The following is an 18,855-nucleotide window of genomic DNA, read 5'->3' as shown; positions in this document are numbered from 1 at the left end:
TACCAGTTTAAACGCCAAATACAGTTACACACAACTAAGAGATGACCAGAAAACCTTTGCAAATGGCCTTCCAGTGCGTGGAAATAGAGCCCCCACATATTTAGTTACTTTTGATCCGGTTCAGCCAGAAACATTTCTTTGGGTTAAAATGTTCAGATGAAGAAGATGTTGGATTAAGTGGCCAACCTATCTGCCTAAAACTGCGCTTGAAGAATCGCATAATTCAAGTAACCCTTATTATATCGACGTGTGAAAGACAACAGGTTGAGTTTCGCATATAGCTCTAAATATATCGACCTCGGAAGAATTGCGGCCTGACTCTTCCCTGTGGTACTCATTTCATGGACCCCCCCAAAGACATCCCGAGTTTAACAGAGCTCTCCGCAGTAGAGCCCCGACGCACTGAGCTGTCTTTAGCAGGGTGGCCTAAAGCGCCCACCCATCTCACAAGGGCGCTGCGGGAGGTGCCTAGACTTGAAGGTTCGCCACCGCAGCGCCTCATGAATAAGGCATGTCCTCCCAGGCTGGCAGAGTCTGGCAGCTCTTAAATTGCATCAGACGCTTGTTAGCAAACAAAAGAGCGCACAAGAGGCCGGGAGGGGCGGAGAAGGCGCTGTAACTGGATAGGGCGGATGCACTGTACTTAAAGGTAGTGGGAGGATCCGTGTCAACCTCCGGGACTGTACCATAGCTGGGAGCTCCTCGAGGCTGACTGCAGGGGACGAGGGGGCACCTGTGCACCTCACACACTCACCCACCTCCCAGCTGGACCAGTGTGTAGTGGAAGTGCACCCTGGGGTGCGAGCACAGCGCCCACTCTTCAGAGAAGCCTTCGTGGCCCTCTGGCGCTGAAGGTGCACAGAGGGGGCAGGTGCGCGCAGGGAGGGGACCGACCCTGGGACCTCGACTTCTGCCAGCACCGAGGACAACTTGGGGTACGGGGACCCCACTGTGTGGCTCCACTGCATGAGGGTGCAGGCATGCACTTTTCTGAAAGAAGGCTTAAGGCTGGTGCTTAGACCGTTCCCACGGTAGCCGCATCTTTACACTGGGAGCTAAAGGGGTTTGCCCAAGATCACACAATTGGTGCCAAGTGGAGAATCCAGGATTTGAACCTATTGTGATTTGTGATTTGAGCTGGAAGCTTAAACATCAGAGGGCATTTCAGCACAAGCTCCGGGTTGCAGTGATAGGACCCCGGGCTTCTCAGAGCCTACTCCGGGGCAGGAGGCGCTGTGAAGCCCCCCAGCCGCTCGCAGCGCACTGTTGTATACAGCGCGTATTCGTGACACAGTGCAGTGTGACCTTCTTTCCAGTGCCGGAGGCCAGTGGCCCCTCTGCAGTGCCCCTGTTTTCATCGCCCACCCCTACCTGCCCCAAGAAGAGAATGGGGGACCCGGAACAGCCGCGCCCTAACACCGTGAGCACAACGTCCAGCACCCCGAGCGAGAATTTCTCCACCACCGCCAGCATCGCCTACGACCGGGGTTTTTTGAAGACCCCCCAGGGCATCCTTCTGGTCGCCGAAATAGTGAGTACCAACAACCACTGCGCTTGCACGCGCCTGTCTTTATAGCGCCGCGTGGGGAACGTCTTTTGTTAGGGCGCTTGCCAATGCGACCTTGTCATTCGTGTCGTTGTAAATAGCAAGTATATCTTTCCCAGTTCTCGTGGGAAGATGAGAGGAGGAGTTAACCGGCCAGTATTTGAATTTGTGACCTGTTGATGACACACTGATCATCTTTACAGCGGCTGCACCAGGTGATAGAGCTTTGAAACCTTACTTCACAGGTAAAAACACACTGACGCGCATATCTATCTATCTATCTATCTATCTATCTATCTATCTATCTATCTATCTATCTATCTATCTATCTATCTATCTATCTATCTATCTATCTATCCATCATATCTATCTATCTGTCTGTCTGTCTGTCTGTATAAGTATATATATATACACCACACACACACATACTTATATATATATGCATATGTAAGACGTGTATATATATATATATATATATATATATATATATATATATATACAGGGCTTTAATTTGGATGAAAAATGTGGGGGAGGAGTTGTCTAAAAGGGGCGTGATTAAGGGCATGGTTTAAACATGTAAACTACATTTCTGGGCTTGCCATACGGTGCCACTCGACCAGGATTTTGTTCCTCTTTGAGCTTTCTATTACCGCTTCAAGATATATAACATAACAACTGAAATATACCTAAAATCAGCCAGGACTATTGCATTTGTCAGTGGTTGTTAGCTGGTTAAGATAAACGTGTAACAACGATGATTTTGCTGTAAATAATATAGAAAATGTTTAAATTGTGAAACTGGGTCTGTGATTTAAAAAACAGAGGCCTGTGGATAGGGTGGGGATCTTCAGGGTGTCTCCGACACTCCCCCGTTTTCTTTCCCTTTCACCATGTCACTATTTTGACAACTGTGTACCTCCTTCACACATACTTGCACAGAATCACAATTGCAACCGAAATACTTGAGTATTGGTAGGGCGACCAGATTTTGAGAAGCAAAAACCGGGCCAGGTCAGACATAAAAGAAGGACTAAAGCCTTTCGTGGTACTTTTATGTCTGGCCTGTGCCCATTTTTGCGTAGCTTATGCGTCGTTTACATGGCTATGGTATATAACATTAGCTGTTGCTAACATATTAATTTAATTTAGCGTTTTTTAAACTTTCGTTGCTCAGAAATCGATCAGTGTTCTTGCAAGGGATGTTAAGGACATGCATATATGGCCTGATAGGCACCTTTTTCAATGTCCGTTATTAATTATTACCAGGTACGAGATCCGGAAGGACCCGGCACACTTAAAGCACTGTATCTGATAGGCAGGTTTAGCAACACTTTAATTACGAACACAATCGTCCTACAGAATGATGACTAGGACCAGACAGACAAAAAGGCCAAGAGACAGACAGACACATAACAGTCCACATGTTGGGAATATGTGTTAGCAACAGGTTTAGAGAGCGCCAAATAACAGTTGTGTAAACGTTGTTTGGCGCAAAATTGTCCTTGCCCAATTCTTGCCCTGCGAAAAGTGGAGGTAACGTGTCAGCAGTGAGTGTGCAAGGCCTGCCCACCTCATTAACGGGGCACTGGTGTGTGCCAGGGCAGGCCTGTGGATCTTGCACTGTTCTAAGGCAGGGTAGGGGTTGGTGTGCAAACACTGCATTGTGCAGAGGTGGAACACACTCCTGTGTTTACTTTTCGCCAGCTTCTTGCGAAGACTGGTTCTGTTAACAGGGCATTGTTTGCATGTAACCAAGACCTTAAAAATGGGGATTGTCTGTGGCTCTGCTTTTCAACAGGTGTTATAAATGTTCTGCTTCAGCTCAATGACGTCATAAATGTGAATAAGTGAGATGGGGAGTTAGTGGGCTGGTGGAGTACGTTAGTGAGGGGGCTGCGTGGATGGTGACGGGTGCGTGGAGCGTGTGGGCCATGGGTACGTGGAGCGTGTGAGCCATGGGTACGTGGAGCGTGTGGGCCCTGGGTACGTGGAGCGTGTGGGCAATGGGTAAGTGGAGCGTGTCAGCCCTGGGAACGTGGAGCATGTGGGCTCTGGGTACGTGGAGCGTGTGGGCCCTGGGTAAGTGGAGCATGTGGGCCACAGGTCCGTGGAGCGTGTGGGCCCTGGGAACGTGGAGCATGTGGGCCCTGGGTACGTGGAGCATGTGGGCCCTGGGTCCGTGGAGCATGTGGGCCATGGGTAAGTGGAGCGTGTGGGCCACAGGTACGTGGAGCGTGTGGGCCCTGGGTACGTGGAGCGTGTGGGCCCTGGGTGGGTGGGGGTTAAGTGGGATATATGGGTGGGTGGTACATGGGCTGTGTGGGTGAAGGGAGTACATAGACAGTGCGGGTGAGAAGTATGTGGAACATGTGGGTGAGTGGGGTCTTGGAGGAAGCTGAGGCAGTCAGTTGTCTGTGTGAGTGAGTGAGATAGTTAGGTGAGCAAGTAAGTATACATTACCCACAAGGGAACTCTGTGATAACGAAGGATGCACACATGAAGAAATGTTTTTGTGAAGAATTCTGATTATGAAGAAACCATTATGAAGAATCTAAGAATTAAAGAAATCTATGAAAATCACCTTAAAACTATTATCCTCCCCAAGTCCTCATCTTAATGATAATCATCAAATAATCTAACACTACCCCTAACTCTAAACATATGAATGACCTAACTCTGCTCCCCCACCCTATGCATAAACCTGGCATTCAGACTAGCAGAGCTTAACACTACCCTAAATATAATAATGGCCCCAGTCATGCCCAAGTTAACAAAACCAGGTGCAGCTAAAGGGCACCTCTAACCAAGGGCATATGCATGATCCCAGGTGGGTCATGAAGTTAGGAATAAACCACTAAGGTTACAAAAGTAACAAAACATCGATGACACAAATAAAACAATTTAAACAAAACCTGGTCAATTTGCAGAAATGAACTTGTATTGAGCTCATACAATATTACAGTTTCAAAAAGAAGTGCTCTGTGCTCAGGTGATCACACAGCGAAAGGCCACCCCCCTGTGTTTGGTGTGTATGGTAAAATGCGGCAATAGTACCATATACAAAATCCAGAGTGTGTGGGTTTGTGAACAACATAGGCCTAAAACAATCAGACTCCAGTACAACTCATAGGTATTGTTCACGTGGCCGAAAGTGTTGATGACGTTTCGACACAAGCGAGCTTGTGGGTCATCATCAGGACATGTGAGGGATGAAAAGAAAGAGCAGGAAATAGACATGTGAACAATACCTATTGGTTGTACTGGAGTCTGATTGTTGCAGACCCTTGTTTTGTACAGACCTGCAAACTCTGGAGTTTGTATATTGTTCGCTTGCTGCCCTGTACCAGAGCAAGTTTATCATTAACTCTCATCCAATCCAACCCGAACCCTAACCTCAAAGTAACACAAACTTAATGCTAACGCTGACCCGAAACCTAAACATGATGCTATGCACATGCCTAACTCTGATCATGACCTTATCCCTCCCTAAATCCCAACATCCAGCATAACCCTAACAGACCAACAGGAACCTTAACATTAATCATAACCTAAGCACAAAGTCTACACTGACTCTAACTCTGAAAGAAATCATGACCCTATAAGGCTCAATGGAACCGCAACTTTAAAGGTAACACTAAACACAAACCTAAATCTAGCCCTAATCCTAAACTAAACATAACCAAAACACATCAAAATACTATCCCATAGTGAAAATAAATGTCTAAATATAATCCTAATTCTAAATCCAACTTTAAACATAACACAAAGCACAAGTGTAACTTTAACTCTAAATGTAAATATAACACCAAACATGTGCCTAACACTAATCTTAAGCATCAAAATAACACAAAATCTAACTCTGAGTTTAAACATAACTCTAAACTCAATCCAAACCATAATGCTAAATTTAAAAGTAACCCGAAACACATGCACACCGCCAATACTAATTGTAAATATACCCTGGCTGCAAGCAGAATGGTAATTCTGATTTAAGTATAACCACAGCCTAACACATTTTTCTCTAAAGCTAACCTTGAACCTAATGCTAAAAATAATCCTAACTCTAACTTGAACCCTATTTTTACTGGTAGTAATAAACCAAAGCCTAACACCAACTCTGACCCTCCGCATAACCATAAACACAAACCAAAACCTAATCCTAACTTTAAGGATGTCACTGAGCACAAACCCAGGGCTAACTTTAACCTTAGTGAGAAATAACTCTATAATTCTCATGATAACCATAGCCGCACATTTGAACCAACCCATAATAGCAATCCCATAATCTCAGAGTGCCACGATACCAAAAGGTAGAAAGGCGCCAGCTAATTACCAAGAAACTTAAAACACCATTATGTAGCAAACAGCAACCATTTAAAGTAAGCATATCATTGGTCTAATATGACCAGTTGGCAGTTGCCTGCTCTCCATATAATCAGTGAGTAAATTATTGCAGGTTTCCTTATGCTCAGTTAGCACATTGTCAAATTCCCTTGAATCCAATAGTTATCATTTCTCTTCCCGTCTGCATTATTGTACTTGACTCATTTTCCAGCCATCACTCTCATCTCTTAACTCTGTCCAGACTTGTGAGCGTCTGTCTGATGACCTGCAGACAGAAGGGTGCCCGCCCAGCAGTAATTAGGCTTATGTGTGCAACCCATCAACTTTGCCAGTGGAGACCTATTACATTTGCCAGTGCTTTTTGCGAAAGCTGTTCACCATCAGCAAAAAAGTGGAATGATGCATAGAAACATGTTCCATCATACATGCACACATATGTGCTATAACACTAGTGCCCAGTGTAGCCCCTGAGGAGGGAGTTCACTACATTACTGAGTCAGTGCTTAATTTGTAAATTAAAACGTGCCGGTGCCCAAAGCCCTCATCTTGAACACGCGGCTTGAGGCGGCGTAATCCTGAAGCCATCTCGGGCCTCTTCAATCCATTTACAGCCACTCCCTGCCCCTTCAGCTCACTCTTGCAGCTTTCTGCTTTCTACCATAGTGACGTTTTTCCCTTTTTCTCTTCCTCCGTCTTTCCCAAATGCGTCTTTTGCTCACAACAAATGCTTGAGGCAGAAGAATAAGCCCCGGCCCCTCAAAAATAAGTGCCGGTGCTCGTCACCGGAAACAACAAGCACAAATTAAGCACTACACTGAGTAATCGTTTTTCCTCACAAAGCTACCACCGCCTGTAGCCTGGAGAACACTGAAAGCTCACTGAAGCTTACAGAGCAGGGCGCGGCTTGGCAACCACTTCTCATCTGTGCGCACACAGCAGAGTGCTTGAGTGGTCAAGCAAGGCTGGAACAGAATCACCTGGGACATTTTTGTTGGGTAGATTTATTTTTGTACTAATATTTACCACACAAAGTGTTCGTAGCTCTCCACAGTGGCTGGATCCACCAAGGTCACTGACACTGAGCTGCACAATTAATAAAATTACAAAAATACGTTTTCCATAGCGAAATCACTGTTTGCCCTGTTGACATTTCTCAGCCTGCAACAGTGCACGTTTGCTGTCTTCTTTGGGTTAGAATGAAGAATTTTCATGGTCACCACATGAACAGAGGTGTCTGAAGCTGTAAATGTTTATCTCTGCAGACTCTGAGAACTTTTTTCTTATTTTTTGCAAACATCGCACCTGTTGCAAACTTTTCTAAACGTTGCTCTAAACCTGCAAAAGTGGACTTCGTGGAAGAGATTGCAGCAAAAAACTGCCCTTTTAATATGTGTATTGGATTTTATCACATATATCACAATTCTTAACAAGTCTGGAAAAGTCAATAATATTTCGTCTTTTGGCTTTTCCAATCCAGATCTATTAGCTTTACAAAAGCTTTCCAGCCAAAGCTATTCACTAGCAGCAAAAAATACGGAATGATGCATGCAAACGCATATTCCAGCACACATACGCAGCATGACACTATGGCATCAGCATGCATGGATGCACATATCATGCAATATGATGCTGCAGCCATTTTATTTTAATTTATAAGTCCAAGATGGCAGACATCCATCTTGGGAAGGTAAACTAATAAAACTTAAAAAAGCTTTAAAAAGTGTGGCACAACACTTTTTTTCTTAGGTAGAGTGTGCAAGCGCTTTGACCTGTTGTAAGAATTGTGGGCTTTTAACCACCCCCACCTAACGCCCAGCACTTTCACTTGCTCGTAGGCTTGTCTTTCAAAAATGACTTGTTATCATTACGTTTGTCCCGCCTTGGGGCGGTTTTGTTACCGCCTTGCAGACTGACCCCGTTACATGCACGATTGCCGATACATTTGACTGTGGGGAACTTCTTTCTCCTTTTATGTGTCTCCTTCATGCTCATGCTCATGGTGGCCATGGTGCTTTGAATCAGCTCACTTATGTCAACTAATGTTTTACACTTCATTTTTAATTTTTATGGCAAGAAAAGTACAGTTAGGAATTTACAACACCTACAGCTCTAACTCGAGCAAATGCAACACCCATCGCATTGCAAATGCTTGTTTAGAAAGGGGTAACCTAGCAAGAAATTGCCCAACAACAACAACAGAAGCAGGACAAGACAGGGAAGGAGAGCAATGGTGAAGTGGGCGAGGGGTGTTGGTTCAGTGAAGTGAGAGCTGGAAAGTAATATGGGCAGCAGGAGCGGAAACAACAGAGAAGCAGGATAGCGAGTGCAAAAAAAAAAGAGAAAAGGCATTGGTAATGCCAATAGGAATGGCTTTAAAGGAATGTCTCATGGTAATGTGAGACATTGCAAGTAAATAGCATGGGAATGAATATGCATTTGCATGCAGGCAAAGAACTGTAGAATAATACTGGTACAGGTTAAAAGGTCAGGTGACAGGTACAATGTCAAGCCAGAGATAAACATCCATTTAGGTTAATGACTACCCTCACCCCATCTGTGCTGCTGCCAGATTAAAACATCATACACTATCTAGTTATCTAAGACATTTTAATGGCATTACAATGTCATGTGTGTGCCCCTGAAAGTTGAAGCTCAGGGAGATGGATAAATAAATTGATCGCAGCCGTGTGAAGGGCAGGAATATTTTGTGTTGAAGCACACAACTTATGTCCGATTAACATGTACTACATCCTCCCAACATGTCGGCAGAGCCAAAGCTCCTATCTAGTGATGCTCACATAATTGTCTGGCGACAGCTGTGCTGTTATGCCAGACTATGAAAACTGAGCGTGATGTGGAGGGCAGGGGAAAAGCAATGAAGGAGATAGGTGGGAGTGCAAACATCTTGAAAAAAGACTAAACCTAGCGGCATGGGGAAGGCAGAGGAATCGACAAATGACCTAGAACGGAAGGATGAGTAATGCAGAAGTGCAGGGTGTGTGTAGGGAATGGTAATACATTGGCTGGTCTAAAGCCGACTGTAAATACTGGTGCTGTTCACAAAAGGTCTTTGGCAACAGACTGCCTATTATTAGAACATTCCATAGCTAAACAAGAATAAAGCTGATGTAGGTAGAGAAGGGGAAACACAGGCAGGAGGACAGACAGAAAAGTGATGTGATTAAAACTAACTCATCAGACAAGAGTACAATTTCCTTCTCTGTGGCTGCTTTCAGAAAAACTGCAAAACATTTTGACGAAAATGCAAAGGTTTGCAAAGCTGAAAAACGTTCACAGTATTTCTGAAGTATGCAGTTAGTACATATTGTAGCTTTTCGCTGGCAAAATTGTAATTTTGTGCTCAAACCATGTCACATACTGCAAAGCTAATAGCTGTATTTTTTTTAATATCTCTCTACAATCCTGATATTACAACACTGAGGCCTCATATTTACTATCAACAACCCATTTCTTCAACCTCTTGTCACGTTTCACTTTTTCATTACTTTCTACGCTTATACTCACTTTTAGCAATCTACCTCTATGGTGATCCATCATTTAATGTGATAGTTCTTATCCACCTTGCATTTTACCCTGAACTTCATGAATATGGAGGTTCCATTGCACATACACTTTGGACCTTTTCTGTTTCTCCCACATAATACACGTCTCCCAAATCCATTCCTTGATCATAATTCACTTTGTAGTTTTTGTTTCCTCAGCCACTTTCTCACTGCTTCATGTCTAACAGTTCTTCCCCTTGTCTTTCTTCTTCCTTGGACCTGACATTTTTGTCCCTGTTGAGTACAAATGACTTACCCCTCTACTGTTGAGTAGGTCAGCAAAATATCTTCCAACACCTCTCTTCATGGCAACTGAGTGGCATTAGGTCATTCTAAGCAGTCCTCGATGACTGTTAATTCGCTCGGGTAATGCATTGCATTGCGGGTTATACAATAAAATACATTTATGACTCCAAGCTCTCTAAAATACTTGTCCACCTCAATTGAGTATAATGATACATCATTGTCCCATCAATTTTCGCTGGATTGCCTATTTTTGAAAGACCTTGCACAAAAACTCATCTACTCAACATGTTGCCTGAATCAGTGGCGCTGGAGTTTAGGGTGTGGTGGGTGCTGCAGAGCTGTCAATTACATTGCAGACAGTCTGGTAGGAGCATGGCCAATAAAAAGCTGTTTATTATATATTTTTCTGTAAGCAAGGGGCATATTCTAAAAGCAATCACAGGTTTGATTTATTTGAGCCAGGCTGCAACTGTTCGCAACAAACTGTTAAATTATTTCACCATTCAGTTTTATGTTTACAATTTGCTGCTTGCAAGCTTTGTGTATTTTGTTTTAATTCAAGCACGTTCATTGAGATATTAGATATGAGAAAACGTACATCAAATCAGAACTAAGAAATTTTTGTAATATTTTGTGTGATGATTTAAAATCTCGATCTTTAATGATAGGTATCCTAGGGTAAAGGAGAATGTGAAATGTGGAGGCCGTATCCAAAGATGTCTGGGTGAAAAACTTTTACTAGCCTCCTTTTCATGGTTTAGAAATATTTTAAATATTATTGCTAGCAGAAGGTCAGGTGAGACAGCGCCACTCAATGCTCCAGTGAGGCAGGAACTCACATACTGGGGAATGTCAACAACAACCCAAGACACAGTGAATAAACAAATCTATTATTCCTCTTTCACAAATTTCTCCTGCTTGAGATAGAATTGAGTCAACTGCAGATCCGCAATGCAATACTTTGTGCATCTTCATGGGCATGACCTAGCTTACATTGTATGTTATCTTTACGCACATGTCATTTTTTTCAGCAATTCATCCTGAAACATCCACCTTATTTCAGTACATATTCTTTTATGCTCGATTTATTATTTTTAGGCATTCAGTACTATATACACCAACTTCCTAGGAGAAGTAAAGCGCTTTGTAGTGAACATTTTTATTGCAGCAGCAGTGTCTCAACCATGAGATGCTGTACATAGAATAGTGTGCATTTTACCTTTATCTTTAAGAAAAAAATATTCAAAATGCGCCACCAATGTCAAGATATATGCAGTGCTTTAAATGGCCAGTTATTCACAGGTACTGAGTACCTGCACTTGTCTAATCTCCAAGGGAGAGTCTGTACTCCTCAGCGTGGGTTCAATACTCTTAATGGGAAAGTACTGACAGTTCTCAATAGCACATAGATACTCTGGGACAATCAGTACCTAAACATCTAAAATTCCATTTCATCCACTGGAATAATGTCTTTGGAGAACCCTTCACATCCAAGGAGGGGGGCTAGAGGTGAATATTTGCTATACTCACTCAGTGATAGTGATAACAGTACCTCAGAGGAAGATATGAGCTCTCTCCCGACTCCAAAAATATATTTTGAGCTAAAAAGTTCCAGAAAAAAGGCACTCAGTAAACAATAGCCTCTAAGTAGCTGGTGATAGAGATTCACACCAGTAGGATCACACTAGCGCCTTAACTGATTACAGTAGAAACCATTTGTAACTGGTCAGCTGGAGCTTCCACTGGGGTCTGCAGAGATTGAATAGAGAAGCCCTCTCGGCTGCTGCCAGCCTCTGCGTCAGTTGCACGTGCACGTAGCCGCGCGCCAGGTACGCTGGATCGCCAAGGATCAAGCATTGCGTCACCTCGGGTAACAATGGCTGACACTGTGCTGCTCCTCAGCTCTCTTTGTTTAGGAGAAGCGCTCAGGTCCTCCCTCCTGGGATTACTGTCGCGGAGTCATATTTCTAAAGATATTTACTGTACGCAGCTAAGACGTATATAGTTTTAGTGAGGGGCCGTGTCCTAGGCCTCACCTTCATGACTTGGAGGCACAACAGCCCTGTTTACACCAAAATAAAATGCATGTTTAGAAGAGACACTGCTCTGTGCTGAGGTCAAACGTGATTAAATATAGTATTTCAGCTGCAGGGGCGAAAATTATATTTCCAAGAGGTGATCCTAAGTGCTCCGATTTCACTCAGTGCATGTATAATTTAGCAGAAGGCCTCGCAGGAGTTTGAGGGCCTGTGTGTAAATATTTGAAACATGGCAGAGGTGAGAGGGTGGGGCACGTGTCTGCAGGCACGTGCAATCCATGTGGCTGCCTTTGCAGCCCGTTACTGGTTACAAAACCACAGGGCCATATAACACAAATTTGTACCTGTGAAGGACAATGTAAACATTATATTTGCACCAACTGACCAGTGGAAAAATATGTTTTTGCGTTAGCGCCTGTGTGCACATGTTACGCCTGTACGTCAGTGCACAAATGCCATTGCATCGTGTAAATATATGAGACCTGCAGGTCGGCGTTTTATGAACCTCACAGTTTAACCCGAGATTTTTCCGTGTTCGTTATATTTTGTAGTAACATTTAAAAAAAAAAAAAAGTTTAACAAAACTTCGTCCCAGTTACACACACTAATGTAAATGTTGCAAAGCTTTCGATTGAATCCTCACGTCGGTGACCTCAGCGAAACTCTCTTTTTCCTTGAGTAAGAAGACTTTTTTCCTCTCCTTTGTCTCACCCTTTTCTGCCTTTGCCCTAAGTTCTCTCTCTAACCTCTCATTCTCTCGTCCATTGATTCTGCGCTCTCCGTCTGCTCTCCGCCGTTCATCAGGCTGGGAATTTTAAACCCCAAATATCAACGGGACAGAATATCAGCAGAATATCAGTGCCGCCCACAATGTCAAGTGAGAAAGTATCCAAAGCTATATTTCTATATATTCTATACACCTAACTGTATATATACATACCTTTGTGCTATGTGTGTTTATATATGTGAGTGTGAGTATATATATATATATATATATGGATATATATATATATATATATATATATATATATATATATATATATATATATATATATATATATATATATGTGTGTGTGTCGTCCAATATTTTGTCCCTCAATCTTGTGGTAACAATATTCTGTCCCGTGGATATTGGGCATTCAGTGTTCCCTACTACATTCAGCACAGGCGCAAACACCATCTGCGCCCTCAAGCTTCCCTTCCTCATAGGCCCAGCCTCAGCCCCCATTGCCCCTTTCTACTTCAAGGTCAGGATGGGCAGTGTAGCAAGAGATCAAAGTGGAAAGCTGTGTGGTAAGGAAGGTGTCAATTATACATCCTAATGAGGGCCCACTCCAAGTGTGTCACCATAGAGCCCAGTCATCAGCATTTACCCACGGATTCTGCCACTAGCTGTTATATTTATTTGCATGTCAGTCTTGATTTTGGACCTATACCCTAAGAATGCTGCCCGCTCATTTTGTTACTCGGTTTTTAGCTCGAGCGCACAAGCGCTCTGTCTTCTTGTAATCTCTCTGTCGGCTTTTAGCCACACCCACTGCACATCCATCACTATCACTCGTTCATGGGCTTGCCTTTCAAAAATCCTTTGTTATCATTGGTAAAAGCTTCACGTTTGTCCCGCCTTAGGACAGTTTTGTTACCGCCTTGGCCATCGACCCTGTTACATGGATGATTGCACTTTTGCCAATACGTTTGACTGCGAGCGAACTTCTTTTTCATTTTGTGTCTCCTTCACGCTCATGGCGGCCGTGGCGCTTTGAATCGCCTCGCTTATATCAACTGTTTTACTTTTCATTTTCAATTAATGTGTCAAGAAAAGTCCAGTTAGGAATTTACAATGCTAATAGCTCTAACATGAGCAAACATAAGACCCATTCATTATAAATGCTTGTTAATGTTTATATCTAATGGTTACCCTTAGTCAGTAGTGACATTTATGTACATGTGGTGATGGGTTTGTTTCGCATGAACTTGTTGTGCTATCTGTAAATATATACACAATTGTTTCTGTACAGAAACCCTAAAAAAATGTAAAACACCTATGTTTATCTGAACCAGATAAGCAAAATCATCCATAAGTAAAAACCCATCACTTGGTGCAACTTTGAAATGTTTATCATGGACAATGAAAATAATTGAAGTTTTATTCAGATCAAGTACTGTATTGTACTGTCATTGTACTTATATAGTGCTCCGTTCCCCTGACGAGTCATTGAAGCGCTTTATGCTGGGCAGCACGCTGCTTTGGAGCTCAAGGGTGTTGGTTAATCTAGTGTTTATTGGTTGTGCTTGGTTACTGGGATTAGTCTTGTGCTGTCAAGGAGACCATTCCAGTCGTTTACTGAAGTGAAGTTGAGGTCGATTAAATTAGTACAAGTCAGGTGTGATCATCAGTGGGTGGGTGTGTGAGCTCCTGCAGATGGTTTGGTGGGATTGATACATGGGCTAGATAGGATTAGGCATTGCAAGTTTTCAGGATAGGGCTTTCAAAAAAAGACAGGTTGTGATCTTTGAGATGAGGTGTGGAAAATGTGCAGAAATACAATGACAGATATTAAGTCAAACATGCACATTCTGCAGAAAAGGCTGTAATGAGAGAGAGAAGGCACACAGATAATGGGAAGTAAGGAGAGGGTCATTCAAAAGAAAAAAAGAAAAGGTGACAATCTGAAGTTTTAAGTCCATGTCAGCATTTTCATGCAGGCTTTAGGGACACAGAACAGACTTTTGAGATAGCATATACTTTGATGATTCAAAACTGGAGAAAGAAACATCATTATTTGCATTTGAGATAGTGCAATATTGGGTGCTTTGATCGGCGTAGAATCAGGTGAAGAGCCTGTCCCCAGCCGGGTAGAGCTGAGGCATAAAGTAATGGCAGGGCACATAAATAGGGAACTACAAAGAGCTTTAGGCTTTGCTTGAATCAAGCAGTAACCATATGGTCAAAGCAAGTGTGAGAGAATATACAGGATAAATATTGCATTGCAGCGCCAGCCTGATGAGGAGCAAAAGCCCAATGATGAAGCATGTCACCAACTGGTGAGTGAGGGCTCTTGTTCCAGCTCGATCAGATCCACAGGGACCGTCCTCTTTGTGTTTTATTGGAATTTTTTCCTGTATCTCTTTTTGGAACTGTGTACTTTTTTTGTGTTGTAATTTATATGGGAGTACCGTACACAGGACCAACCTTTTTGTCTCAAATCTCCAGATTCTATAGCCCTCTTGTTTTGGTTTCTTGATAAATATTGCAAACATCTAATGCAAACACCAGAAGGAGATTGTATTATGGTGGGGTGAATGTCTTCTACTGAGTACCCTTAAAGTTGGCCTCATAGGATTAAGTACCCAGGCAAAGCGGGCTCCATTAGAATGTCCTTGGTTTAGCATGGCACAGGATGGCAGTAAGAATAGCTTCCCAGACAGTGGAAGTGTATTGCACTCATTCCTGTAGCTGGAGGGAGGAGACCCAGACACTGAGGTGAGGTGGGCGAGGTTGGGTTACCTTTAGAAATTCCATGAGATCTTATATTTAAAAAGTAGATGCAGGAATGTGGTGGTGCACAGTATGGTCCCTTTCCTCGATGGAAACAGTGACAGCTGTGGTAAGATACAAGCTCCGTAAATTTAAGAAAACTTGGGCCCCATTTTGCACATTTATGAAAACCCTGGGCACAATTGGTCTGGGTCCCGGTAGCCTTTTGAAACTTATACAAACTTCGGGCCTTAGTGATCCATCCTCTTCGGAGACTTTGGCCCAGGATAAAGAGCCCACATCTGAATAATTACAGCTCTGACATTCATAATGTATCAGGGGACTAAACCCTCAAGTACCTCCACCTTCCAGATTCCCCATGTGGATGCTGTTGGTTGGGGGGGGTAGCTAGCCACGAACACCCCTTTGTGGGAAACAGCCATGCAAGCTAGTGTCACCCTCATAAAGCAATACTCCTAAGCTACCTACATGAATGTGAGATTGCGCTGACTTGCTGTCTCTTTTTTTTTTCTTTTTTCCTCCCTCTTCTGATTTTAGGGTCAAGCCTGCGCTAGCATGCGCTTGCGCATTCATATCGCTTGCGAGATGCTGTAGTAGTTAGAAAAGGGCTCAGAGCCCCTCCCATGTCACGTCAGTGTCTTTCATTGGTTCGAGGGCTTGCCTTTTAAAATCTGCTTGCTTTCATTAGTTGAAGGCATGCATACGTCATGCCTTTTCCGGTGATTAGCCCTCCTCGAGCGCAGCGACCAAGTACTGAAAACATACAAGGCTCGCTGTTTTCCATCCGGTTTGTGAACTACTCTTTCTCTTTTTTCGCAGCGCAATCTCGCTTGGCAGAAGTCGAGCGCTTTGCATGACATCGACCGTCTTACATAGTTAATCGCACGACGTAGATAAGTGCACTTTTGCCGATAGGTTTCATTACGAGTGAACTGTAGCAGCGCGATCGCGCTCTTTTTTTCCATTTAATGAGGCAAGAAAAGTTCGGTTGGGAGTTTGCAACTGCTAATAGCTCTAACTCAGAGAAATGCAAGACCCGTTGCATTGCAAATGCTTGTTTTCTTTTCTGTTGGTTTGCTGGTTCTGCTTTTTTGCCCCTTTTTTCTATCTATCTTATAATGTTCTTGCTAGATTACATTAATTATATCAGTGGTCTTATTTAATCCAAATGGACTCCATACCGCATCTAGACGTGCACGTCTTCAATTATATTGCACTTCTGTCTATATTAGGTAATTTTTCAACGTACGAGTGATTGATGCTTCTTCTGTTGGATTCTGAGTATTGAAACGTACCATGTTGGCTACCCTTCAGCTAAGTCACTTAATGGATAATACTGATGACACCCACGATGAAACATCTGAGTATTGAGGATGCCGCCAAGCGTTATCTTGTTACTGCTAATCCTTACCAATCAGAATGCTAGTTACACTGTATCCAGATAAATGCACGTTGTACCACTTGTTTGTTGTTGTGGAACTTGGTAAAAATATTATTTAAAAAAAGAAGTAGATGCATGTTAACCTTCCTGAGCACTGCTATTTGGTGGATGGTAGGGGATGAGAGTAGGACAAAAGATTATTTTGTGTTCAACAAGACGAAGGTTCTTGGCAAGGCTTGCCCTGATATTTGCCCTGGTTACTCCTTCAGGCGTGATGAAGACAACCTTGTGCTGAGCTCTGACACTTCAATGTGCCCATGTTGTGGGTACTGCTGCTTGAAGCCAGCCCCAGTGTTTCCTATTGTGAAACATAACTTTACACAAATGCCATATCTCCTGGCACAAGTATAATGTGGTGCAGGGCTTTATAAACGGGCGCAATGGTCGGATTGTGCCAGTTAGTAAATGTGGCACAGTGTAGGGCACTGCTTGCGCCACCGCAGAGTAAACAAAGTGACTATACAGCGTCACAAGGAGCTAGTAAATAAGCCCCCTGGAATCCCACCATGAACTAGGAAAAACACCAATGTGCTAGAGAGGCAAATAATGCCACAGGCAAAAATATTGGAGTGCATAGAAAACAGTAATTGTAAACGCTATTTATACCAGACAGCCGGTCGAGAATCTGTGACTGAAGTGTAGCCATTATTAACATATTGATTACTTCTCAATTTGTATGATACCAGAATCCAATAACCGTAATATCACCTGACAGAAATATGGAGACATAAATATAGTTTACAAAAATATTGACCTATTGAAGTTAATAATAAAAAATCTACACCCAATGGGACATTATTTTATTAATGATATTTGGGATGCAATAGCTCTGTTGGATATATATTTGCTAGCAATATTATGATAGGCAACCTCCTGATTTTCATATTCTTGTATAAAACTGATTGTGGAAGCACTTAGTGAACATATTCCTGACCATGCTAATCTTTTCTGAAGTCCATGAAAAAAAAAATAAAGCTCTCTTTAGCCAGACCAAACAAAGGCATGGTTAATGTTACAACAATAAGTCAAGCTGAAAATGAAGCACAGCTCCTCCACATCTCAAAGCTTAGCTAAAACCTCTAATCCCAGTAGCCTCTTGATGAAGAATTAGCTCCCTCGAGGAACTCCATTGGTACCCTGGACTTTAATTTTTAAAATACTTCAGACTGTATGATCTATTAGTTAACTTGATTCTTTTGTTGCTGACAAATATACCACAAGTCTGACTTGACAAAACAGTTATCTGCCCACCTATTGTTTCCCATTCCTTAAAATATGCAGGCTGGGCTTTGACTCCACCAAGAGGAGTGTGCCTCTCTCACCTTATGCTGTTGACTGTTTGGTGTATCATTCCGCCTCTTTGAAGTGCTTGTGCTGGAATGCACGAGGGACTATTTTACATCTGAAAAATACACACATTCATCACACACGTTTGGGCACATCTAATTTTTTTTCTCATATATGCATTCTGCACAGAGTGGAAACCTATACAAGTGGAATGCTTGGTACAGTGGCGGAATGCAAAATGATGCCCCCCCCCCTGCAGAATGTAATGAAGGGCTCCTGAATCTCCCATACATCACAGATAATCATTGGCCTAGAGCTGGATGGGGCCCTCTGAGGGTTGAGTGTCCCCTAAGTGTTTGGGTGCTCCTCTGCTCCTGCCTTGTTATTACTTTTTTCCGCAGTATTGTCAAAACCAGTAGGTCTGACATTAATGTGCTAAACAGCGTTTTTGGAAATGTAATTCATGCAAACAGCATTTGTGAATCGGCCATTCCTGCATGCATTACCACATCAAAGCCACACCTATTGACCTTCTAATGCTTGTTATATTAGAATCCTATTTATATTGTGCATGTCAGCAAAAGCAAAAAATAGAGAATGTTTTCTATTTCTGCAGAAAAAAGAAAGAACTCAATTTGTTGTTTGAACTGGCCAGGTAGTATAAGTTTCACCAAGGCACTGTGTACATTGCTGCCTTAGAGTAAATATTTGCAGGTAGGGGATATGTGGCTCAAATATTTGTAAAGGCTTTAGAGCAGAAGATAAATTTGTTTCCACGTGCATCCAGGAGAAATTCTTGGTTGACGTACATCCAAAGTAAGCTGAGTCGCCGCTCGCAGCAATGGATCGCTTCAAAAAGTGTGTACCAAGGTTTGCCCCTCAAAGGGCCA

At 42.9% G+C, this 18,855-nt stretch overlaps 1 protein-coding gene across 1 annotated transcript in view; it reads left to right on the top strand.

The window, feature by feature from the left end:
• The first annotated feature begins 597 nt into the window (after positions 1-597).
• Positions 598-18,855, top strand: part of CMTM8 (CKLF like MARVEL transmembrane domain containing 8) — a 76,953-nt gene continuing 58,695 nt past the window's right edge. The window contains exon 1 of the mRNA XM_069211995.1: positions 598-1,531. Coding sequence (XP_069068096.1) covers positions 1,388-1,531 — 144 coding nt within the window. The 5' untranslated portion in view covers positions 598-1,387. The remainder of the gene's footprint in view (positions 1,532-18,855) is intronic.

This window comes from Pleurodeles waltl, chromosome 10, assembly GCF_031143425.1.
Source record: "Pleurodeles waltl isolate 20211129_DDA chromosome 10, aPleWal1.hap1.20221129, whole genome shotgun sequence".
Classification (NCBI taxonomy): domain Eukaryota; kingdom Metazoa; phylum Chordata; class Amphibia; order Caudata; family Salamandridae; genus Pleurodeles; species Pleurodeles waltl.
The sequence above is the reverse complement of the archived record's forward strand: the minus strand, read 5'-3'. Positions and strand labels throughout refer to the sequence as shown.